Source organism: Primulina eburnea, chromosome 13 (assembly GCF_022965805.1).
Source record: "Primulina eburnea isolate SZY01 chromosome 13, ASM2296580v1, whole genome shotgun sequence".
Classification (NCBI taxonomy): Eukaryota; Viridiplantae; Streptophyta; class Magnoliopsida; order Lamiales; family Gesneriaceae; genus Primulina; species Primulina eburnea.
The window spans coordinates 34,977,315-35,001,977 of record NC_133113.1 but is presented as its reverse complement, the minus strand read 5'-3'; the positions used below and the strand labels follow the sequence as shown (position 1 = coordinate 35,001,977).

Genomic DNA, 24,663 nt, shown 5'->3' with positions numbered 1-24,663 from the left:
GCCAACAAGCAGTGGTCCATTCTTACCGCCTGACACAAAGTGTTGAAGTTTTAAATGCATTTAATTTAATTCACTAATTAGCTAATAATTATATATTTCTGTTCGAAAATTAAATTAGGTTATTCGTGACCTTGTGGAAATTGAATTATTGATAATAGTCTGTTAAAATATTAATTTTGGCAAGTGGTGAAAGTCTTGTAGTTTGCTTACTGAACAGTACGTAAATTCAGAAACTGTACCACATCTCTGACATTATCTGCGAGTTCTGCCATTGTTTCTCTTGACCAATTTGCGGTGAAAAAAAAATTTTATATAAATATATATATATGTATGTATGTATATATATGTATGTATATATATGTGTGTGTGTCCAGTATTTTCCCACAAAAAAGATACATTCAAATCAGATTAGTTGTACTGTATTGTTCCACACTGCACCGAAAAATATATATTATAAAAGATATTTATATTATATTGAATGACATATTTCGATACATCCAAATTTTAAGTATATATAATTATCATATCTATTATATCGAAGTATACCAAAATTTCAATACCATGTGGATAAATACAATTTTATACTCAAAAAATAGTAATATTTTTAAAAAATTTAACTTTTTATTTAAAAATATTATACATTTTTTAGTTTATATATATTATTTCGATATATACTGAAAATAAATTTCAAATTTAATATTGTAATTTTATCGAAAATTTCAGTATCGATATCAGACCGTACCAAAAGTTTATGTAAATTCGATATTTTTCAATACAATAATTTCGATATACCGAAAAATTGATATTTTTTTCCGCTCCTAAACCAACAAGATATTTGGTTAATTGCCCAGTAAATGAACTGCCACTTCAAAGTAGTTGTCTCCTGTCTCCAAACAAACCATACACACAACATATAGGACTTAATTAAACGGATGCAATGTTGGAAATTATAATTTGGTAAATATTCATATCATTTCATGTATACGTACGTCTAAATCTATACGTACTCCTCGATCTCGTCTTTTATACACAATTAAGTTTCTAATCCTTGTTTAAAAATTTTCCAAAGCAGAAAAGTGAGGATTTATTCCTAGGTTGAAGTTACCTTTTCCATTTTTATAGAAGCAGTAAATAAATTGAAAATCGTTGGAAATTCTGATCACTACTGAAAAACCTTCAAGATTTTTATAGCAAAGATCACACTTGGAAACATACATTTACTGCTCCTTGATCAAAATCCCTCGTCTATACTCCTTAATTTCAAACCACGTCTTCCTCTTGTTCATATGCATCCACCTCAATCTCAGTATTATAATAATAGGAGTAAAAATTCTCACTTTGCGGCGCATGGCCTCGCCCAAATGAACGTACATGATCCTTTAGCGATCTTTTATGTTTAAAATCGGAACCACAAATACAAAACCAAATCTTTCCGCAGTTCTTTTCGTGAGTGCGCCAATCCCCTCGGACAGCAAATGGCTTACCACATTTCCGACAGCCGAAAGGCTTTGCGCCATGTTTCCGCTTGTAATGTGTTTGCAGCGTTCGAAAATCCTTTAGTGGCTTCGATCGTGGATGTTCTATGTTGTTCTTACAGCCTTCTGCGCAGCAGTAACATGGGAGTCTCAGAATTGAGGAAGCTGGTTTTGTTCCCTTCAAAGATTCATGCCCTTTTCTGTATTCTGAGCCATGCCCCCACATATGCATCTAGATAAGAGCAAGAATATACAAAGACATTAATTAGGGCAAAAAAAAAATGTATGATCTACCGACTTCTGTTACATCTGATATTTTTGGAGCATTTGGGAAAGAGAAAATGGAGCATAATTTTCTTACCAGCCACATTTTGTAGCATGTATCTTACAATCTAAATGTCTTTTAATTTACAATCTTAGTTTTAGACACTTTTTCTAGATTTTCTTGGCGCAAGTACACACGACTGGATGACTGTGATATTATTATACTAACGTAAAGAATTATTTAGCTAGATCTTGCATGAGCTCCTTGATCAGGAAGATCTATGCCTGTGTGTGTATATATGCTGATTTTGAGAATAAATTCAGAAAACTTGACGAGTTTAAAAAATTCATTTGAATCTTGACTCAGAATTCTAGAATTCTTGACAATTCTTTCAAAGGAAAAAATATAATAGGATAATTAGAACCTGCATGTTGTTGTATCTGTTGAAAGTCTTGTTGCAGACAGAACAAGAATATTGTGTAGGGCCAACAAGAATTTGAGCTGGAGTTGGAATCCAGAACTGTTTTTCATTAAAGCTTTCTGCGGCAATGGCTACTGAGGATGATGAAGCCGAATTCCGTGAGCCGATATGAGAAAAGACAGTACTGACACCTGCTGCTTTTCCACCACCGGGGTTTTTGAAATCCTGCTGTGGCAGCTTGTACTCACCGAAGCTGGGGTTGAACTTTGGCCCCGGAGGTCCGAGAGAAAGTACAGTTGAGTGGCCATGATCATCTTCTTCATCATGTTCCGAAGTACAGAAACCCTCACGAGTACGAAATTGCATGGTGATATTGTTGTATTCTTTGTTTAATTAATAGACAGACAATCTTGAATATGGAGTGACAATATCAGATTTTGGGATGTGAGAATATTGCTCAATTTTTACTGAGATTTTTTTTATTTTATTTTGTGTGTGATAGCACGTGGAATGTTGGATTTTGGCGTGTTTGCATATGGAGACAAAATATAGGGAAGAAGGAAGGGTTGGAAGAAGGATGCATTGAATATTACCATATTTTTTTGCTTCACGACACATTAATTACACCGTGCATTAATCACTTTGTCACAAGATTATTTTCATCTTAGTTAGTGTCTAATTTAAGTTCTCTGTCTCTTCCCTTTCTAACATTTTTTTGGGTTTCTATGTTTAATTGAATGCCGCAATGATCAAACTAGTCGAATCGAATGTCTTACTAGATAGTAAATTCGAACTGATTTTGGACAAATAACTAATCCCGGATAATTTGATGAAAGCTGGACTCGACTCGACCTTAGTTTCTAATTTACCTTAATTGATTCAACTCAAAACTACTGGATCCTTGGTTTGATCACATGATTAGTCAAAAGTAATAGTGATCGGACAACAATTTTGAAAAGCTAAATCAGCTGATGTGACTGACTTCCGAACAGACTAGAGAGGTGTGATTGATTGGTACAGGCATGAGTCTTCTTGAAAACAACTGTCAACTACAAATTAAACTGCCTCTTTTATTTGGGTTCTACGCCCTGATTGGTCAATATTGTTGGGGATCGAATCTTATTTTAAAAAATATTCGGAGAAACGATTATCTATATAATTTTGAGAAAATATTCCTTTCGATGTTACCCATATTAAAGTGTACCTCTATTCACTTGTACCTTTGTTCCGCATGCATACAAATGACAGTCTCTTTTTGCTCTGCGACATTCGATTATTCGCCGGGGAAATTTTTCATGAACTTTTACATGATGGAAATAAGCACCTTGTAAAACTATTCCCTTTCCTAATTGAAGTAGGTTTGAGTTATATTTCCGAGTTAGATACAAGGTTCTGTAACACCGTTTCGAAATATTTGCGAGGTATTTGGTCGATTGAAACTAATACAAACCAGTCGAATGATATTACATATTAAACGATACCAAAAGTGTCAGAAAGAATACTGCTAGATTGCGCTGGGCTAATTAATGAGCTACTCCAAAATAAAAATCCGGTCAGGTCACACACAATACAATAGAACCCAGTTTGGGCACAAATCTTATCAATAACCTCTCACTTTTACACTGACCAAAATTTTCCGTTTAAGGTAACAAAATTGAAGTCCCAATAAAGGTGGCCTGACTGAGCAGAAGCCCCATAATGCTGATGGATACATCCGTTCATCTGAACCGGATATTGAAATATTTCTGATCTGAATTTTATATTTAATGAGAATGACAAATTAAAGTGGAGCTTTTAAATGGGTCTGTTTCGAGATTTGGAATACGGGTTTGAATTTTTAATTTCTTGATGAGAATAGGTGAAGTTTCTTCACTTCAAAAGGTACCACGGGTGAGTAAATTTTATGAAACTTTAGATGAGGAGAAAATAATGCTTCGGAAAGGCAAGTTACGTTGGAAATGGGTCTACGATAGAATAACTCGAGTTCACCGGACATGACATCATCCCACTTCACATAAAAATATAGTTCTAAATTTTAAATGCGACATCTGTTCGACGTTACAATTTAATTCAACGTCTAATCATGTTTACAACAATATATTTCGACAACAAGAAAAGGGTAAATATTTTTTGTCGAGAAAACTACTATAATGATGATGAATTAGTTTCTCGTGTATCTGTCGTGTAATACCGACCTTCGATAATTTAGGAGTCATCATCATGGCTCCACTGTTGCAAGAAATGATTGAATTCCGAAAACAATGAAAAGAACTCCAGAAGAAAGCGCAACCTACATCAAACATCGTATTGTTGTTACTTGTTGCATCTACCAATGCTTTATAGTGGCCTGCCCACTAGCTTAGCGAAGATGTATTACATGTATAAAATTAAATTAAAATTAAGAGAAAAGCAGAGCTTTATTTTTGTTATTAGGGGAAAAAGAAGAGCGAATTTCGGAAACTTACTATTTTCTCAGATATTTGTTTTGCCAGGCTCTTTCCTCCTAGGACAGCAGCAGTAGTACACAAAGCTTGTCCACTAAAAGATGCACAAAGCAGATCAAACAAGAGTGGCGTAAGAATAACATTTTTTTAACCTATTAGATCACCGAATGAAGGTGATATCTTAAAACTCGCATACAAGAATGTACAAAATTGTATCAAGATCACACTTCATAAGAAAGCGAATAATAGGGGTTCGTATGAACTTACAGGATTCCTCCAAGAACAACACCAAGAGGATTCTCATCTGCAGCCAAACCAATTGTGGCAAGCTAGCAGAAAATTTTTCTTATCGTTAATGAAAGGGGCAAAACTGCAAAAGTAAAAAAAAAATTGATCAAACTTCTTTTTCTGGTTCATAAACGTGCTTACTTGGCTCTTATCGCCCCATTCACCAAAGAATGTGATGGAAAAGGCCTGCAAAAACAGAACAAAAGATTATTTTCTTGCTGGTTTTTGCTGAATATGTTTGATGAAAATAACGTGGAGAACCTTCAATAAGATTGGAGAGAAGAATTGAGCGAGAAAGGGGCGACTCTGCTTTTTCAGTTTATCTGAATCCTGAAAATGCATGAATAGGAAAAAAATTTATAGGCATTCAGAAATGCTCAAACACAAAAGGCTATTAGAATACATGAAAGAGATCCTATGCTTTAAAATGGAAAAATGATCCACTTGAAATATAAAAATATTTATGTAATATGTTCTGTTACAATGCTACAATGGAAGGTTGGCTTATGCATTACCTTATCATTCTTAGTAGTTTCCCCACCATTAACTTTCACATCAGCGTTCTGGTAGTACCAAAAATGTGGTATTAGTGAAGTTTGACATCACGTCAAGGGATTTTATATCACATAAGAAACTCACCAGCTCTTTTTCAACTTCGGCCAATTCTTCAGTTTCCCTGTCAGGGAAAGTGAATCCAAATTGGATTTAAAAGGATGGCAATAGGACAATCCTTGAGTATAAGAGAAACAATAGTTAAAATTATACGACTATAATTCAGTACCCTCCATTAAACGCATCCCACAAAGACCAGAAACCAAATCCCAGAAACAATAATGTCGTGACATGATGAGTCCACTTACGGGAAATCTGCACAGATACAAATCAAGGACCAAAATAGCTGTCAGACAAATAATCCACGAAGGATGCAAACCAATATCACAAATATGGAGACAAAATTCTTTAATTGTGACATGTCATACTTGCAGGCTAGCAAGCTTATTGCACTAGGAAAAATTGTATAAATTTACAAGCCAGTCATGGCATTCTAACAAGAACATATTCATGTCGTGAAGACCATGAATACTGCTGTATGCCCTATTCCGCTGTTTTAAATACTTCGTGGACCACAAACTCAAAAAATTAGGCTTCAGTCTCGTGGTGCCATCCGAAGATAACTCTGCTGGCAAACTTAACCCCAAGATTCCCCTATGGTAAAGGGGGAAGTGCATAGAACATCAAGATTGAAATAATACCCATTTGGGCAATTAAACAACGTGTAGAAGTTAATATAGTCATACAATATCAACTGGCTTCTGTGAATTATGAGAATATAATAAACACTGTATTTGTCGATAATATCATCACTATGAACAGATTATTGAATAAGCCAAAAGGACTTCAAGGATAGATGTGATCCACTGGGAGAAGGAAAATAACATTTCATTTACTATTTGTTGGTACTTTTACATAGTATAGAACTATGAATTAAAACACATTCCAGATGTTCAAATCATATCCACGGGGTATATGACCAGGGAGCATAACATAATGTTCCATCGAGACCATTTACCATATTTGGAGCAGCCCATCCAACTACAGCTGATAAGATAGTCATGACCTACAAATAAGAAACTTGCCGTAAATTGAGGGCCTTGAGAAATTATTCAAAATCTAAAACATGAGATGAAGAAAAGATGAGAATTATACAATCAAAGCTCCAAGGCATCCTGACAACACAAGTCTTCTAGGGTGGCGCATCGCCAAGATCTGAAAACAAGCAGTGATTTGCCTATGGTCACCGTTTTTATTCCTCAAACACAATCTAAGGATGTAGATTAAAAGTCGATACGCACTTTGTTCAAAGGGCAAGGAAATATAAAACATTCTTGATTATTTCATATACTTCTATCTTACGAGATGCCAAAATGTAAGAGCTACCATATATGGAAATGAGTTGGAGAGATCCTAATATTGAAGAGAGAAAAAAATCCGATAAAATAAAGTAACAAAAGCACAAAATTTTATAAATAAATAGTTGAAAAATCAAAGAAACACAACCATTTATATGTTAATGACCGAACACCAAATTGATAACCTGTAAACACACAAGTATAGCCCGTTGCTTGTGTAAATGGTCAATTAATAACCACGTGATAGTTAAGAATCTTGAGATCATAAACATTGCCAGAGAGTGAAACCTCTTTAGATCTTATATGTCATTAAATAGATTTAGCCGATCAATTTCTCTTCAAAAGAGAGAATTAAATTCCAGTCCGTTAGAGGAACAAAAGGCATGTTTCAATATTCGCCCAAAATCAGACCACATCTAGACATTCGGTGCTGAACACCATCCAACTTCAAAGCTGAATGAGATGTACAAACTAAAACGAGATTTTCAAATGACAGTTCAATCCGACAGACAACAGCTGGTAAACAGCTAAACACAGATAAATTTAAATAAAAATATATAAGCACAAGTGTTGTCTCTGAAGTATGCTTGGAGACCTTTATATGATGGGTCAAAAGATACAGATCAAAATATAATTTCTCATACCACATAATTCTAGAAAAGAGAAAGGCAAAAGGAGAAGGAACTTATTCTCTAAAAAGTTGATTATTAGACTAATAGTCTTCTACAAGAAAACTATAAAGTAGGAATTGATACCCTGTCCTGCCTATGTTATGGATTCCATTTGTAAAAGAATGTGATTATCAAATTAAAGAACCAATAAACAAAATCAGATTCCAATATATAGAATAACATAAGAGAAGATAGTTGAAATGGACTGATAAAATAATAAAAGGCATTTCCATATTGTTGTGATACATCAAAATGCCATCAGGATCTAAATCATGCCACTGCCCTTGTCTGGAACACACATAAAACTCTGATTTATGATACACAAATCAGAAAAGGCTGAATTTCAAGTGAAGGCGGAGAGAGAGCATGGCAGTAGCCTAAACTTAAAGCCCACATGGTTAAATTTTTCGCGTAATTATTGTCCTCGACTAACTTTTCCCGTCCTTGATTCCAAAGAATATAACTATTGTTTGCTTCATTACAGCGTGATAGCAAACTATAGATGCATCAACGCACATTAATTTAAGCAATCTATCTTAAATACATAACAGTGATGCAAATCAGTATCCTTAAACCCCTCGCATAAATTTATCTGATCTCAATACAATTATCGCCGAATCAAAAACTTTCGAACAAAAGTAAACTTACTGCAGCTGCAAAAAACGTCTTGTCTCCTATCTCCGATAACACAGTCATCGCGAGTGACTTTGTGAACCCCTATTAACCACCCACAAAGATAAGTTACACAATAAACAAAGTAAAAATCAGATGAATTTGAGTGAAAAAATTAACTAGAAGGAACACCAAAAGCGCATAATCATACTTGAACAACTGAGAGATCCATTTTCACCAAATAAATGGTGAAAGCGAAAGGAACCCTGAATGCGGAGAGATCGAAGAGCTTGGTTTATGCGGTAACAGCGTGTGTGGAGATATAAATACGCGGGGTGTGGATTACACGTGCACGATGCGGAATAAAATTAAATGAATGAACTCGAGAATTCTGAAAATTTCCTGTTTGACATTCGTTTGGACGTTTTTCTGAAAGAGATTGAATAACGAAATTATTGATTTTATTGGTTCAAAACAAAAAATCGAAAAGAAGGTTTGATTGGTCGATATTATTTTCATATTTAGAATATCATTGAATTGGTTAAATGATATTATTGCCCACAAAATTATATTTTTTAACAATATAACAATCACGTTATATTAGGGTTGATTCCATCTTACGGGCACTATCCCGTGATAGAATCAAGAGTTCAAATTTAGCCACACATACATGAGGTCCACAATTTTTTTAAAATCACATATATTTGTGACTCTTGTCCATCCAAACCATGTTGGACAGTGCCTCACATGTAGCATCGACTTATAATTGACAAACTTTTAAAAATTTAGGATGGTGAGAATTAATTTTATAGAATAAATTAATATTTGCGCATGATTAATCTTAATATATTCAAATAAAATAAATACTTTGTTACTATTCTTTTTTTTCTCTTGGGAATCTGCCATAATCTTAATCGTTTTCCGATTTTTTTTTTTTGGATTCTGAAATATACAATTTCTGATTATATAATTTTTTTGAAAAGTAACAATAATCAAGCCTAATTTTATAATTTAATTGAAGGAGTGTTTTTAGATTGTATAAAAATGATATTCTCATATTCTTTAGAAAATATAAGAGATACAATAAAATTGGCTTTTGCTATGTGAAAGGGTATAAAATATAAGAGATACAAGAAAATTGGCTTTTGCTATGTGAAAGGGCAGGGCATGTGTTTGATAAGTTGTGAAAGGGTCCTTGATTGCATTTTCTTCTTCTTATTATTTTAAAAATTGATTAATGATTTATTATAAAGGGGGCCGAATTGAATGTGATTCATTTTTATCTTAAATCTTCGTGTTAATGTGGATTTGTGTCACACTCCAAGGAGATGGGACATAAATTATGTAACACGTTCTTGCATATGACTCATGAGCATATCTAAGTTTAAAAATTTATGATTTTTTTTTTAAACAGCAAAAATTATTATTTGTTGGTGAGAAAGTTGGTGTGACTTCACCAATGGGCGTATATATTTGCCATTTTTATTTATTTGCTTAAAAGTCAACTTTGTTTCTTGAAAAATTAGAACTATTTGTTCGTTCGATAAAGCTCAATAATTAACGTTATGAGGTCATCAATATAGTAGTGATGATCTCGTATATTTTGAATTATAAATAGAGTGAGTCTCATGTGAGACCGTCTCATGGATTTTAATCTATGAGACGAGTCAACTCTACTCATATTCACAATAAAAGCTAATACCCTTAGCATAAAAAGTAATATTTTTTCATGCATGACCCAAATAAGAGATTTGTCTCACAAATACGACCCTTGAGAACGTCTCATACAAATTTTTACCTTATAAATATTATTTTTTCATGTTTCTATGTTAAATCATATTTTTCATGTTATTATAATTTTGAAAATCATATGGGCGCATGGTGCATATTGACAACAATGGATATCCAAACACAAATCTCTTGGGTCTGATCTTAGTCTTAAACAGATTATAGGCCCATCTAAATAAACTATGTTACGAGAAGTGATTTTTTTTGTCTATTAATTTGGATTTTGATCTATATTAAGTTTTGGTTGGATTTTGATATTCTAATTTTATGATTTTGTTTATTTTGTTCTAATGGTTGATGTGACATCTGACAAGTTGGTTATTTTCGATGAAATGTCAGCATTTTACGATACTATGTCATCATTTACTGTGTCACATCGGTATTTTTCAGTCACCAATTGGACGAAAATAACTGAAAATTAAAATTTAATGTACCGAAACTACATTTTTAAAATTAAATATATCAAACATAAAATTGAACAAGTTATGGTCCAAAAACTATTTTCTATTTTTAAAAAATACTTGGATAACGTTTTTCTAAAAAAGATATTTATCAAATTATAATAAAAATTCTATGAAACTATGTATATGCTTTCTATGGCTTCTAACAAACCTCATGTTTCAAAGCGATGCAAGTGAAGAATTTAAACGTATGCTCACGTCACGATCGTGAACAGTTTAATGTATATATTTGTCGATTTTGTTACTTCCAACATTAATTAATTCCTTATTCCTCGATCTTCCACGGTCAAATGACCACCGATATGCAGTTCTAGGTCAACGCCGTGGCCGCTGAGTCCGCCGCACGTACCAGCTAAGGAGCTAGTCAGGCCCTCACTTAAAAAACTGAAATCACCGACGGATACGGCAATCGATCGATGCTATTGCTTAGCTACTATACCGCCTGTGCAGAACCAAGTGCTCTTTGCAGGTTATATATATTTAACTTTTTGATAATGAGTTTACTTGTACTATATACGCAAAACATATAATTATGATGAACAATGTATCAAAGTCATGATTTTAAAATCTTCAAATACACACAATGGGAAAATTTTATTTTTTGCACGCACAAAAATATATATGTGTGTGTGTGTGGCAAAACGGGTTCGTCCCAACCAACCAGCTAGAGTCGTTTTTATAAATCATGTGATTACTATATAAAAGTCATATTTGGATTGCTTTCCAATAATGAGGATAATACTTGACCAGGAAAAGAAATACTTACGGTGTGACATAAAATAATCGGCAATAATGTACGGTTTTTATTAAGATTAATATAGAATCAGTCCTTGTATTCAATCAATATGTTCCCCATTTTTAAACCATATATATTACAAGCATCAATAGTTAATTTATTGCTGAATTTTAAATTTGCAAGGCCTGTCTTATTAAATACCACAGAGAACGACAGTAGTATTCACAGTAATAAATACTCATCAGATTAAAAACAAGAAATTATATATATCCGACAACACGAAATAATAACTACAGTAATTAATGGGGTACGTCCCGAAAAGTAAAAATTAGAGGTAAGAAAAGCTTGTACAATTCTACCCAAGACATTCATGCATGCTTCCCACCAGTAAAAGTGTATATGATCTCACGCAATACATTGATTCTCCTAACGTGGGTCGCATAAAATGTCAGCACGACAGGATGTGTATATATCTCATTTTCAAAAATTCAAAAAAATAAAATAAAATTCATCTTCATTTCTGATTTAAAAACACATACTTCATCTGTCTCACATCTTCCCTTTTTCGTTAATTTGTTCCTGTATCCATGTTTATCAATATTTCATATATTATTTGTCCTAATATATTAATATTTAATATGTGGTCTTGTAATTAACTAACTATCAAAAGATAAAACCATTTTTATAAGCATTCATTAAACTCTAATAAAATTGGAAGTTGTTTCTATAATTGATTTTCCAATAAATTTCTTGGTTTTTGTGAAATCTACTTTAAAATAGGAAAAAACACACACACACACACGCACGCAGACAGAGGTACAAAGTACAAGATTTTGAAATAATAGAGCCTTTACTAGCAGTAGCATTTACTTAATTTATTTATCTCGGACAAGGTCTCCTAATTTTCATAATATATAACAAGGTGATAATGGTTTTTTTATCGCACGTTAAATTTTTTGTGTGTAGATTTGGCCCGAGCTCCACATTATATTGATACGATCATTCCATATTATCTTTATTTTTGTTTAAATATACACGGAATTCTGATATTTAATCATCAATATTTCGCATGTCAACATTTTTAGCAATACGAGTTTTTCTGCTATAGGAGAACAAAAAAAAACAGTGAAAAAGATATGTATTTGAAGATCCTGTCATGATGGATCCCTCTGTAATCATAACTTATCGCCTTATATATATATATATATATTAATATATATATATATATATATATACATATATATATATATATATATATATATATATATATATATATAAGGCGAACGTTGTCGTTGCTTCTTCAAACCACTTTCAGCAACTCACAGAGTGAACATCTAAACTGCAGAATGCATCGTTTCGATGTAGCTATCCTAAACTCTACTTCTGATATCACCAATTACGATACCTATAATTTTTCCAACTCACCTTTCTATCTCAGGTTACCTTTTATGTTTCTTTAGCAGTAAAATTATATGAATATATATATATACATGTGCTAGCTGTGCGAGTGTGTGAATACTCTTGATTCTTATGTATTTTATGTTTTCATGGCGGTGTTTTTTTTTTTTACTTGATGCTTTTGCGGCTTAAATGATTTAAGTTGTGTGTGGATACAAGTGACGAAAGTGGTTGGACTGAAGGATGCTTTCCAAATCTCGGAGACCTTGAACATGCTGCTATAGATGAGTTTCCTCATGCAGATGCGGTCAACTTCAGCATGTCTAGTAAGAAGCTCTATAGTTTTCTTTAATTTTGTTCAAAAAAAAAAGAAGAAAGAAAATTGTTCATTATTATTTTTTATCGAATATGTATATGATGATGAAATAGAATTGAAATTATGAAAAACTTATATCTTTATAGAACATACAATCTAAACATCATTTTTTGTTATTTTAACAGATACTCATTGTTCTCCATGATAGTATTTGCATGGGCCAAAAAAAACGAACATTGGTTTATGATCATCTATATGTATTTTTTCGTGAAATTTTAATTTTATTTATCTAAGTTCGACGTATTTTTGTTCTAGTACTATGATTTGTCAATATTTGATTTGTTTTGTTTTGGTATTTTTTCGTTCAAAACCACTAAATCCACGGAATATACTTATTTGACGACAATATTCTCAAATATGCTCGTGTGAAAATAATAAAACTCATATTATATATAAACATTAAAATTTATCAAGTAAAATAAAGAAATCGACAAGTATTTTCCTCTAATTTTGAAACATTGGTCGTAATTTTATCTTATTGTTCCATTTTATTTTTATTTAAATTTATTTTAATATGCATAATATATATTTATTCAACCTACATAAGTTAATATGTAGGAGGCTATGGTAGTGTTTGAGAGCGATTCTAGGAAACACTTCCTAGATTCTAAGATTTAAAATTACAATTTGATATTTATATTCTTAAAATATTTATCATATTACATTTATATTTTTAATAATAGTTTGTGTTTTTGTATAATTTGCATTTTTATAATTTGTGTTCATATTTTTATATTTATACAAATTTTTTTATTTTTATATTTACATTTTTATTAATATTATATTTTTTTCAAGTATTTATGATATAAAAAATAAATTAATTTTGATACAATATTAATAATGCAATAATAATTATATAAACACATTGTTGATAATGTGAGCATCACATTTTAAATAATTACAAGAGATCAATTTTAAATAATTTAAGAATATAAATGTTTTTTAACTAAAAATTATGATTTTTATTCTCAAAACACTTAAACTTTAGCTTGTCAGCTTTTAGATTTCTATTTCCAAACACTTTCTACTTTAGTTTCTCAATAAATTTAAAATAATATTTAAAATAATCACTTTAAAATAAACAAAAGCTCACCATCACTTTCTAGAAATATCAAATAAATAATATTAACAAAATAACATCAAAACAAAAAAATTTACAAAATTAAAATCAATAATAAATTAGCTTACAAGTTACAAGACTAGAATAAGATATACCCTCGTTATTTTGTAAAGCTTTCTTATTTTATCTTTGCTACTTGTGAGTTGTGACAAGAAAATGCATAATGAATTCATTGCAGGTTTGGTAGATAATGATGACGGCAGGAGGGCAAAGAACGTTTCTGTTGAGTCAGGTGACTCCCAATATGCTGGACTCAACAATGTACGTACACCCTTTTTCCAAGATAACTATGTAATTTTTCCCTCCTATTACATTCTTGAGCACGATTTGGTTCGTATGTTAATTGAGTTTAAAGTAGATTAAATGTTTTTACGGAGTGTTTTTTTTTTTGTGTGATGTTTTTACAGAGTTTTGGTTCAGCTGGGACGGGACTAAGCGTTGGCACGGGACATTTTACTTTGCAGAATGGATGTCTAACGGTAGTCGCCGGGGGCGATGGTGGCTGTTGTTTGGCGGTGACTAATGGGCTATTTGACAAATGGGGTGATTCCGGGGTAGTGGCCGATAACAACCGGCACAATGGCGATTCTGGAGATTCAGATGGCAGACACCAGGTTTTCTAAAGATATATCCGCGTTGAAGAATATAAATGAACCTGGATTAATATTCGGGGCTAATTCTGCTCTAAAGATAATGAGTTGGTTAATTCTGACTGGTTGATATGCCTAATTTAACGATCAAATTCTTTTTAGTGGCGTTCGTCAAGAAAACTTGCAGTTTGCGTCTGAATCAACATACCATATTTTTTTTTAGTTTCTTGATTTGTTAAGTTGCGCATGAACAATGTTTGGTGATACTTAGGTTTTGGTGTTGGATAGGCATACGTTCAGCAGCTTGAGAACTGTGACCCAAGGCTGTCGCAGTTACAGCAGGAGCTCTTGAGTTCACAGAAGCAGGTTTTTCTCTGCATGTTCTGAGTGAAATATCAAGCCAAAGTAGCCAACGGACGGAGAGCATTGCATTTAAACATCGAAATGATAACTTTTGTTTGCAATTGTTGCGCAGGTAATCTTGAGAGTTTCAAGATATCAGGGCCACTCTTCACTTGGAAATGGTGATTGAATCTTCTCTTGTGCGTGCACATTTTGAAGGAAACAAATTCGGAAACCATTTCTAATTAAGGTGCGGTGTTTTGCATTAATATACGTCTGCAGGGGATTTTGCATTTGACATGGGCTATGCACGTTGGCTTGATGAACATCACAGGCTAACCTACGGCTTGAGATCCGCTGTAAATGCTCATGCTGGTGACGCAGAACTGCGAATTCTCATCGATGGAATGATGTCCCATTATGATGAATTGTTTATGCTTAAGAGGATAGGTACAAAACGAGATGTACTTCACATACTCTCAGGCATGTGGAAGACTCCAGCCGAAAGATGTTTCATGTGGTTAGGGGGGTTTCGCTCCTCTGATCTCCTTAAGGTGATAAATTTTTTGTCGTCCGGAACTATCATCGTAGCCCGTAGGAATGTGAGCCAAAAGACTTACAATAATCCACACATCTATAATGTAGGCACATTTTTACCTGTCATCGTCCAAAAATCACATGTTTTTTCGTTTATGTTTTGAAAATCAGATAATTGGGCAGCAAATCAAACCATTGATCGAACTACAGTTTGTGGACATCTGTAATCTGCAACAATGCTGCCAAGAGGCTGAGGATGCCTTATCCCAAGGAGTGGAAGCTTTGCAACACTCAGTTGCAGGGACACTCTTCTCGCACTCGCTGGATCCTTGTACATCTGCTAAAATCGCAGACTACATGGGGCAGATGTCTATTGCAATGACCAAGCTTGTTTCACTTGAAGATTTCCTTTCTCAGGTTTGGAAGTTAGCTTATCAGCTGATATAAGTTCAATCACTAAAGAATTTAATTGGTAGTATGCATTTGTTCTTTCACAGGCTGACCTGTTGAGACAGCAAACGTTGCAACAACTATTGCGAATCTTGACTATTCGTCAAGCTGCTCATGCTCTTATTGTGATAAGCGATTACAAGTCTAGATTCCGAGCTCTGAATTCGTTGTGGCTAGCACGACCAAAAGAGTGACTTCCTCTGTATCACTTTCGTTGTTCTGATCGGATTATTAACTATCAATTAATGTAGCATAGTCATGAGATTGTCAACAGATATATGTTCTTCGTTGGATGATCTTAGGTGTCTTATGGTTCATGGGAATAAATCTGACATTATTCTTCTTCAAATCAGATCCCCGATGGTTTTCTAACTCCAAATCTCATCGTGAATTTGAGATCATGATATCATACGAGCTCCAAATAATCGACGAATCTAACATTATTTTGATTACATGCGAGCGGGATTAAAGGCTATACAAATTCATTTTCCAGTTCAAGGTTTCTAATACATGCAACTTAATTTATGTTGATTAAACCACGTGATTTATGCAAATTATATTCAGTGTCTATTTTTTATTTATTAGAAAATAATATAATTACAATATTAGTTCAGTGTAAATTAAACCACCTAATTGTTTGCCATCTAATTTACGAAAATTGAAACTTTTTATTAATATTTTTTTATTGATGATTAACTATCTAGTATATATAACATTAAAATTTAAAACAATATTTCCGATGTTTTAAAAAAACAATATTTTCGATATACGCATGCCCACATGACCCGCTATTGTTTTTGGAAACTGTACAATTTTAATGCCTACGGTTCCCTCCAATTTCAACTACAATCGCTACGACAGAGATGAGTATCGCTATCCTTCTGATACCAGTGTTAAAGGGTAATTTGGTCACAACATTTAAAATACGTCGTCTTATATAATGGGTGGGAATGCTTTGCTCCGAAAAATTTAAAAATTATCTGGAACAGCAATTTTTCTCCCGCACGAAGCATTTCCAGTTCTCCGCAATCTCGAATCAATGGCGCCCAAATCGGATAATACCGAAGGTAAGTGGCATATAATGATCCAATTCTGCGATTTGCTGATAATTTTTTATTTTATTTTCCTCGCTTGTTTTCAGGAATCGTGCTCAACTTCGTAAATGAGGTGAATCTCGTCTATTTCCTTTCTAATTCTTTTAATACACTCAGTTCACTCTATAATTTACTGAATCGTGAATTTATATGGTTTCTCTCTGGTTGAATATGAGGTTTTGCTTTAATTTTAGCTAGTTAGGTTTTTTGGGAATGTTTAGCTGGATTTGTCGAAGTTACTGACTTGTTAATAATTCAAAGGTGTCGCTATGAATATTCTTCACAAAATTATTCGTGTCATTATATGCAGCAAAATAGGCCTCTTAATTCCCAAAATGTGGCTGATTCTTTGCAAAAGTTTAACCTAAAAAAAGCTGCAATTCAAAAGGCTTTGGATTCCCTTTCTGATGGCGGGAAAATATCATTCAAAGAGTATGGCAAGCAGAAAATATACATTGCTAGGCAAGACCAGTTTGATATTCCAAACAATGAAGAGCTTAATCAGATGAAAGAAGAGAATGCCAAACTGCAAGAGCAGCTAACAGAACAGAAGAAAGCTGTTGCTGAGGTCGAGGGAGGTACACATGTTTGCTCTTCATTTTTTTTGTCCAAGTTAAGAGATGAATGGGTTTGCAGCTTGCAATTCTCAATTTGGTTCTATAGATATGAATGTAGCGGGAGTTTATAAATAATCCTAATAGCATCCAAAGTAAAATCTCCCTATACTATACAACATTTAAGAAATCCAACCTTGATATCTTGTTGAAAGAAGTATATAATGTGCTATTAAGGTTGCCTGTGGGAATTTTTGCTTTATTTTTTCTGTTTTGTCATGTGTTTCGGCATTTTCTTTGCTTCGAATTTGTGACTTTAACCAAACATTATGTCCAGTGTCTAATCTTCTTCTCTTTCATTTATTTACTATGGTAGAAATCAAAGTACTGCAGTCAAATTTAACAACCGAAGAGATCCAAGCCAAAAAAGCCAAATTGGTAAACGAGGTATGGGATGCAGAGTTGAGATTTAACGGGTTCTCTTTGATATAATCGATGTTTCATTCATGAACTCGTGATTTACAGGTAAACCAAATGGAGGAGAAACTGATAAAGTTGAGGCAAGGGGTTACACTGGTTAGTCCAGAAGAGAGGCAGCATGTGGAGAAAAATTATACAGATATGATAAATCAATGGAGAAGACGTAAGAGGATGTTTAAAGATGTATGGGATGCAATAACTGAGAATTCCCCCAAGAATCTTAAAGAGTTTAAGGTACTTGAACAAGCACTTTGTGTGTTTTCATTGTGTAGCTCGCTAACACTGATGGACCCAAAATACATTGAGTCTCGTCTTCTCAACTAAATTTATGGCTCGCCTCTACGAAATGTTTTTCTTCTCACAAGAACTATACTTTTCCAGGACGAACTAGGAATTGAGTATGATGAAGATGTTGGTGTGAGCTTGCAGTCCTTTGGTGACATTAAGCAAAGTGGAAAGAAAAGAACCAGATGCAATTGAGTTATTTTTGTTTTTTTTTTTTGGGCAAATACGCAAATCCTACTAGAGAGAGTGAAAGCTTTTATTAATACTCTAATGTAAATCGGTAGAGGTTTTCACTTTTAAAGCTACTGGGGTACCAAGTTGCATGAGTTTACCCTTATTATTTTAATGTTTATAATTTCATTTGTTTCAATTTATTATATAAATATCGCAGATAAATATAGGAATTAAATGTTTTTTCCTCTTAGCTACATACTCATTCTAAAATTTTGAACAACGTTATTAATTGTAATTAACTATTGTTAATTCATATTTATCGATAATCAACTACAACTCAGATTAGTCATCTTTAAGCCCAAGTCCCAACGAACTCCAACTCATTAGCGGACTACTCGAAGCCAACACCAAACCAACTATCCCTCGTCTTCTCTGCTCATTCCTCATTTTCCCCCATTATATTATCTGTTGGTCCTCAAAATTGAGTTTCCTACCATACTTCACTTTTTACAAGTAAAAGAATCATTAAAAGTACAATATTTAACTTCATTATATTCATGGGTTAATATACAATGGATCCGTTAAATTATCTTATGATTTCACTCAGTCAAAATGATAACACCATTGAAATTAAGTTTAGCACATTATTATATATTGGGCGTATACGGCCGAACCTACTATCAATAATTTAATTATGTGTCATATTTTAACATGATATATTTATCTTAAATACGACACCCTCACACTTCGATATATTTATAGGACTTTATGACATTTTTGAAGTACACGAACTTGGAATTATATAGAGTCCTAATTCGGATTCTAAGCGGAGGAGAATACATATCCACTGCTATTTGTAATTTCGTTAAAACTATCGAGATTTATGATTTGGACAAAATTGATGTTTATGTTTCAGTTTGAAAGTCCTTCCAATATATACATATAGATTCAAGAATAGTCGTATGATTTGTTTGTGCAAAAGCCTTGTCATAATTAGGTCAAGGCCGGTTGACTTGTCCCCTCCAAGAAATAGAACTACAGTGTTCTCAGCCATCATTTTAAAGACAATATAGTACTTACCTTTCATCCTGAATTCCAAACCTTAAAATCTCATATTAAGAAAAAGTTTAATTCCAAAAACTAATTTCCTTCATCTAAATATGGCTAATTATCTCAATCCCATCTTCTGTCTCCCTTTTATTTTCTTCTTTACGAACATGAAGCGGCTTCATAGTGTAGAATTTAGCACAAAAGACATAGTAAACCAAGTTCACCAGCTGCAGAAGTGTGATCAACCAGTAAAAGTACTCCAACTTCCCTCTATTCAGATTATTATCCGGCAACCAATTTGACCCATTTGCCCCTTCGCTGTACTTGTGCACAAGAATAACCAAAAGGGTACTCGTGTAACTTCCAAGAGAAATGGAAAGCCAGAAAAACGCAGTTGCTGTGCTTCTCATACTCTCTGGAGCCTGGTCATACAAAAACTCGAGGTGCCCGATGGACATGAATGCTTCCGCTATCCCATGGAGACTATACTGCGGTAGCAACCAAAACACCGAAATGGGAATTGTTACTTGAGGTTTGTCGATCAAACCATTCGTTAGAGCGGTGTTTTTACGTCGGATTTCTATAAAGCCAGCTGCAAGAGTCGCTAACAGCGAGATTCCGAACCCTATTCCCATACGGGTTAGAAAAGAGATTCCTCGCTCGAGGCCTGTGAATTTACGAGTCAAGGGGACGAAAAACTGGTCGTAGAATATTATGGTGGTTAGCATGGAGACTTGAGTGAACACTGACATGGATGCAGCTGGGATTTGGAAGCTTTTTGTGAGGTTTCTGTTCATGGACTTGGCTTGTTGGAGGGAGAATGTGTTTTGCTGTGCTGATGCTGTGATTAGGATGATTCCGGCGGCCCAAATGGGACCCATTCGGATCAGGGATTTAAGTTCTTCGACCCGATGGGTGGTGCTGAGTTTCCACAGGTTGGGGGCTTTGGGGTTATCTTCTTCTGTTACAATGCTCGCCTTGTCCAAGAACCTGAATTTTATTTTGTCATGTAAAACTTAAATTTTCTGTAACTTTTTAAAAATATATAACTTCATATTTTCTCAATTATTTTAAGGAAATATGAAAATAGTTTCATGTTTAACTATATTTAAAAACCAATTTTATGGTAAAGCTGTCATTTCATAATTTGTGCTTTGTGCTACTTATAATACCAAACTACGAAAAATTCCAAATTTTGCTTTTTAAATTTTAAAAAAAAAGTCTATTAAGAAATTTGTAAAATGTAAACAAAAATTATAAAACTATTCAGGAGAGCGTTCTTTTCGAAAATAAAATTAGTGTTATCATAAAACTATTTCTATACATAAAACAATTACGGGTTTTTTAATAAATAAATAAAAATTAACAAAAATATCAATATAAGAAATTTTATTATAAAACGGGGTCACACTAAATCGAACCGAAAACCGAATTTTATAATTCGGATATAAATGTTAAAACCGAAATTAATTTGGTTCGGTTTCGGATTATAAATGTCAAAACCGAACCGACCGAAAAAACAGAAATTTAATTAAAGTAATAATGTTTTTTTTATTTTATATTATTTATTGAGATTATATTAGTGAATGAAGAATTATTTTGAATAATACTTAGATGATTATTGTTTATGTAATTCATTTGCAGTTTATATTTAAATATTTTACTAAGAAATCATTTAAAAAGATAACATATTATATTTTATAATATATTTATATTGTTAATTTAAATAATATCGGAAAATCGGATTAACCGACCGAAATAACCGAACCATTTCGGCAGAAAACCGAACCGAACCGAAGAAAAATGGTTCGGATATCGGATTATATATTTGTAAAACCGAAAAAACCGAAATAAAAAACCGAAAACCGAACCGAACCGACCGATGAACACCTCTAGTCCAAGACCGCTTCCCAAAAAACCCAGCCATTTTTTTTAATATTTCTAAAATTTCTCAAACTATACTTTTTAATTATTAAAATATGTGAAACTTTATTTTTCACAAAATGTTATTATTAATTTATACATATAATAAATAAATCATTTTTTTGTCAAAGAAAAAATAAATCTATTGGCAAAAACTTGTGTGAGACGGTCTCACATGTTGTATTTTGTGAGACAGATCTTTATTTGGATAATCCATGAAAAAGTATTACTTTTATGCTAAGAGTATTACTTTTTATTGTGAATATGGGCATGAGTTGACCCGTCTCACAGATTGTGATCCTGTGTGACGGTCTCACATGAGACCTACTCAAATCTATTATATTATGAGTATAGTAATAAACTAAGAATAATAAAACTAATAATAGAATAACAATACTTATCGTCGAATAAATTAATAACAATAGCATGAGAAATATTAAAAATAACGGTATTAACAAAATTTTAAAAAAAAATTAGTAAATTTTAAAATAACTCACTCCATATTGTTTGTAATTAGTTAAAAAATTGACAAAAAAAAAAAGCATTAGCGAAAAATTTACTGTAATCAAACAACTCACTCCATATTTTTTGTACGAACAAGTTTCCCACCAACAGAGATTGCAGCATCGATCTCGTCATCGTCATACAACGAACCAAGATCCGACACCATCGCAACCTTCCTCTTCTGGTACGCCGCCACAACCACCTGCAGCAACCTCGTAAATGGGCTGCCGACTGGGTCCATTTTCCGGTATAAAGGGTATCCAAATATGAATGCAACAATTGAAATAGCCATGGCAACAGTAGGGATACCAAGTCCCCAGTCCCACCCAATATTATCCTGAACATAAACAATCACGGTATTTGCCACCAAGATTGATGCCCCCATACAAAAATAGTACCAGTTGAAGAATTTCCACGTTCTCATCTTTTGCTTTGGGTCGTTTTGATCAAATTGATCTGCCCCGAACGAGACGACACATGGCCGGATTCCACCCGACCCAACTGCTGTTAGTAACAGTGAGAAATAGAGTATCGCCAGTTGCCCGGAATCAGCCTCCTTGCAAGAATCACCGTTTTTGCAAGGTGGGGGACGTAAGTCGGGTAGAATGGTTGACATTGTCAATATGATCATTCCCTGTGTCAAAATTAGAAGGCATGTGTTGAACTTATAACTTCCTGCTCTGCTACTATATCAAGTAATTTACTAACAATTGTATATTTTAACTACATTTTTATGGTTTCCAAACTTGTACAGATATATCAAAGATTTTTCGTGTATGAAGAAAATATATTTAAAAAACACTGAAGAGGAATGTAAAAGTTTTGCATTTAGGAGTATGTCTTGGTAAGTATCCCTAAAATGAAATGTTTCATATTTTTAAAAATAACATAGGTTTGTTACTGTTAAAAATATACTAAATTATGCAAAGAAATTAAATCTTTCAGTCATCCTTACCTCCATAGCTTTTTGGTAAAAAAGGTGTACCAAGTTAAGCAGGAATTAGTTGTCATAAAATGCCTAAGAAATGGTAATGAAACTTAACTAATTGGTATATTAATGAAGCAATTGTTATGGTCCAAAATCTTCCAGCGAATGCATCAGCGACAAAGGCTCCGAGCAACGGTGTCATGGCTGCAGTCCCTCCAAAGTTTGTGAGAGTATTGGCTGCCTTAGTGAGTGGCAGATGTAGTTGGCTTGTTAAGTAGCTTATCATGTTTGAACTAAATCCAACCACAGCCAATTTCTCACATATTTCATTTGCTGCACAATTACAACATGCACACCAATCAGTCCCCCGCCGTTTAATATATGTGTGTGGGTGTGTTTTGTTGCATGCGAAAGCTCAACAGAAAATGTGTTGGTAGGGAGAATCGAACTCGTGACCATTTGGTCGCACGCTCACCTTTCCCCACCAACTGAAACTCCCCGTTAGGGCTTATGTGAGTTAGTCTTCCCTGTATGTGTGATGCTCGGGGAAGAATCAAGAATTCAATTAGATGAAAGCTTGAGGAGTAAGCAATCTTACCAAATATAAATGGCATAGTGATGATACCACCCTGATTAATGTTTTTGGAATTTCGGCTCATTATCTGTTTCATAATTCCCTTATTTTGCTGCAATATTTTGTTGATTACTTATGGTATCAAATGGTCCCTAAAAGCTCAGTACTTATAGGCATGCATCGTGTAATTTTTGTAGGCAGTAAGCAGTGAACTTGTGTGTACTGTACGTCACTTTTAGCTTTATGAAGACAGATTCATCCATAAAGATTAGGCCATTCTGAAAAACTAACGAAGAATTAAACAATATTTAAAAGTCCTGCCATTAGAATCATTTACATTTCATTCAAAAAAATGTTTGAGTTAATCAAGAGTTTTAGCTAGGGGTGTAAACGAATCGAGCTTATTCGAAAAATATTTGATTCGTATTTGAGCTTATCGAATTCGAGCTGAACTCGAATATATGTTCAAAAAAAATTTGAGCTAAACTCGAGGTCAGATTATTTTGTTTGATAGTTCTTGATCATCCGCTCGCAAGCTTTAATATTTTATTAATATATAATATAGTTGTATATTAAATAAATAAATTTCGAACTGTTCGAGTAATAGTTTTCGAGTAATAATTCGACTAGTTCACGAATATGTTCGAATTTGTTGAGACGAACTCGAATTCAAATGAATTTGTTCTAAAAGTTTTCAAATTTTCGAGCTTCGAATCGAGCTCGAATTCAAATAAAACCAATTCGAGATTTAAATTTTTCATATTCACTTTTTATTCGATTCGTTTACACACTTAGTCTTCGTATAAAATTTTAAACATAAAAAAAAAAAAAAAATCATACATACTTTCATAAATAATTTTTCATGATTAACCCGATGCTATTTACGCAAAAACAAAAATTGTGACAGAAGAACTAACAATCACTACTCGTAGATGTGTTAGATAAACTTTCGGACTGAACACGATCAAATCACTTCACTAATACAATCTTTAACATTAATATAATGCAGAATTTGTAGTTATTTTGTCGATATATAAATGTTCACTTCATGTATTAATTAGAATGAACGTGATAACGCAATCCTAATGAAGTTAAAACATGTGTTCGCCAAAGATGACATCTCATCATGTCAGTTCTGAACAGGAAATTGTGGATTTTCCATTTACCAAATTGGAGTGCTAGCTATTTTGTTTCTTAATAATTAGGCTCTTTT

General features: G+C 33.2%; 5 protein-coding genes across 7 annotated transcripts; 2 read left to right on the top strand and 3 right to left on the bottom strand.

The window, feature by feature from the left end:
* Positions 1-1,211: 1,211 nt before the first annotated feature.
* On the bottom strand, positions 1,212-3,026 carry LOC140810010 (zinc finger protein WIP6-like). The gene is made up of 2 exons (XM_073167802.1): positions 2,165-3,026; positions 1,212-1,707 (listed from the first exon to the last, which is right to left on the bottom strand). Exons 1-2 carry the CDS (start codon positions 2,525-2,527, stop codon positions 1,261-1,263), a joined length of 810 nt encoding a protein of 269 aa, XP_073023903.1. The 5' UTR covers positions 2,528-3,026; the 3' UTR covers positions 1,212-1,260.
* Positions 3,027-4,170: 1,144 nt separating this feature from the next.
* On the bottom strand, positions 4,171-8,507 carry LOC140809848 (GDT1-like protein 4). Of its 2 annotated transcripts, XM_073167603.1 has the most exons (12): positions 8,298-8,506; positions 8,123-8,191; positions 6,601-6,660; positions 6,464-6,511; positions 5,675-5,760; positions 5,533-5,569; positions 5,409-5,456; positions 5,155-5,223; positions 5,035-5,079; positions 4,873-4,934; positions 4,627-4,699; positions 4,171-4,451 (listed from the first exon to the last, which is right to left on the bottom strand). In XM_073167603.1, the coding sequence occupies exons 1-12, from the start codon at positions 8,316-8,318 to the stop codon at positions 4,380-4,382; spliced, it is 690 nt and encodes a 229-aa protein (XP_073023704.1). In that variant the 5' UTR covers positions 8,319-8,506; the 3' UTR covers positions 4,171-4,379. The 2 variants fall into 2 exon arrangements, with proteins under 2 accessions (XP_073023704.1, XP_073023705.1); XM_073167604.1 differs by lacking the exon at positions 6,601-6,660 and having other exon boundaries at positions 8,298-8,507.
* Positions 8,508-14,121: 5,614 nt separating this feature from the next.
* LOC140810533 (transcription factor HBP-1b(c38)-like) lies at positions 14,122-16,152 on the top strand. The gene is made up of 7 exons (XM_073168367.1): positions 14,122-14,226; positions 14,373-14,579; positions 14,844-14,921; positions 15,031-15,079; positions 15,180-15,451; positions 15,606-15,851; positions 15,932-16,152. The coding sequence occupies exons 1-7, from the start codon at positions 14,122-14,124 to the stop codon at positions 16,076-16,078; spliced, it is 1,104 nt and encodes a 367-aa protein (XP_073024468.1). The 3' UTR covers positions 16,079-16,152.
* Positions 16,153-16,817: 665 nt separating this feature from the next.
* Positions 16,818-18,620, top strand: LOC140809705 (homologous-pairing protein 2 homolog). The gene is made up of 6 exons (XM_073167417.1): positions 16,818-16,951; positions 17,026-17,051; positions 17,289-17,556; positions 17,909-17,979; positions 18,058-18,246; positions 18,394-18,620. Exons 1-6 carry the CDS (start codon positions 16,924-16,926, stop codon positions 18,490-18,492), a joined length of 681 nt encoding a protein of 226 aa, XP_073023518.1. The 5' UTR covers positions 16,818-16,923; the 3' UTR covers positions 18,493-18,620.
* An 872-nt stretch (positions 18,621-19,492) lies between these two features.
* On the bottom strand, positions 19,493-23,621 carry LOC140810944 (protein NRT1/ PTR FAMILY 3.1-like). Of its 2 annotated transcripts, XM_073168869.1 has the most exons (5): positions 23,475-23,580; positions 23,352-23,403; positions 22,992-23,209; positions 22,023-22,582; positions 19,493-20,511 (listed from the first exon to the last, which is right to left on the bottom strand). In XM_073168869.1, exons 3-5 carry the CDS (start codon positions 23,160-23,162, stop codon positions 19,626-19,628), a joined length of 1,617 nt encoding a protein of 538 aa, XP_073024970.1. In that variant the 5' UTR covers positions 23,163-23,209; positions 23,352-23,403; positions 23,475-23,580; the 3' UTR covers positions 19,493-19,625. The 2 variants fall into 2 exon arrangements, with proteins under 2 accessions (XP_073024970.1, XP_073024969.1); XM_073168868.1 differs by lacking the exon at positions 23,352-23,403 and having other exon boundaries at positions 23,475-23,621.
* Between the last annotated feature and the right edge of the window lie 1,042 nt (positions 23,622-24,663).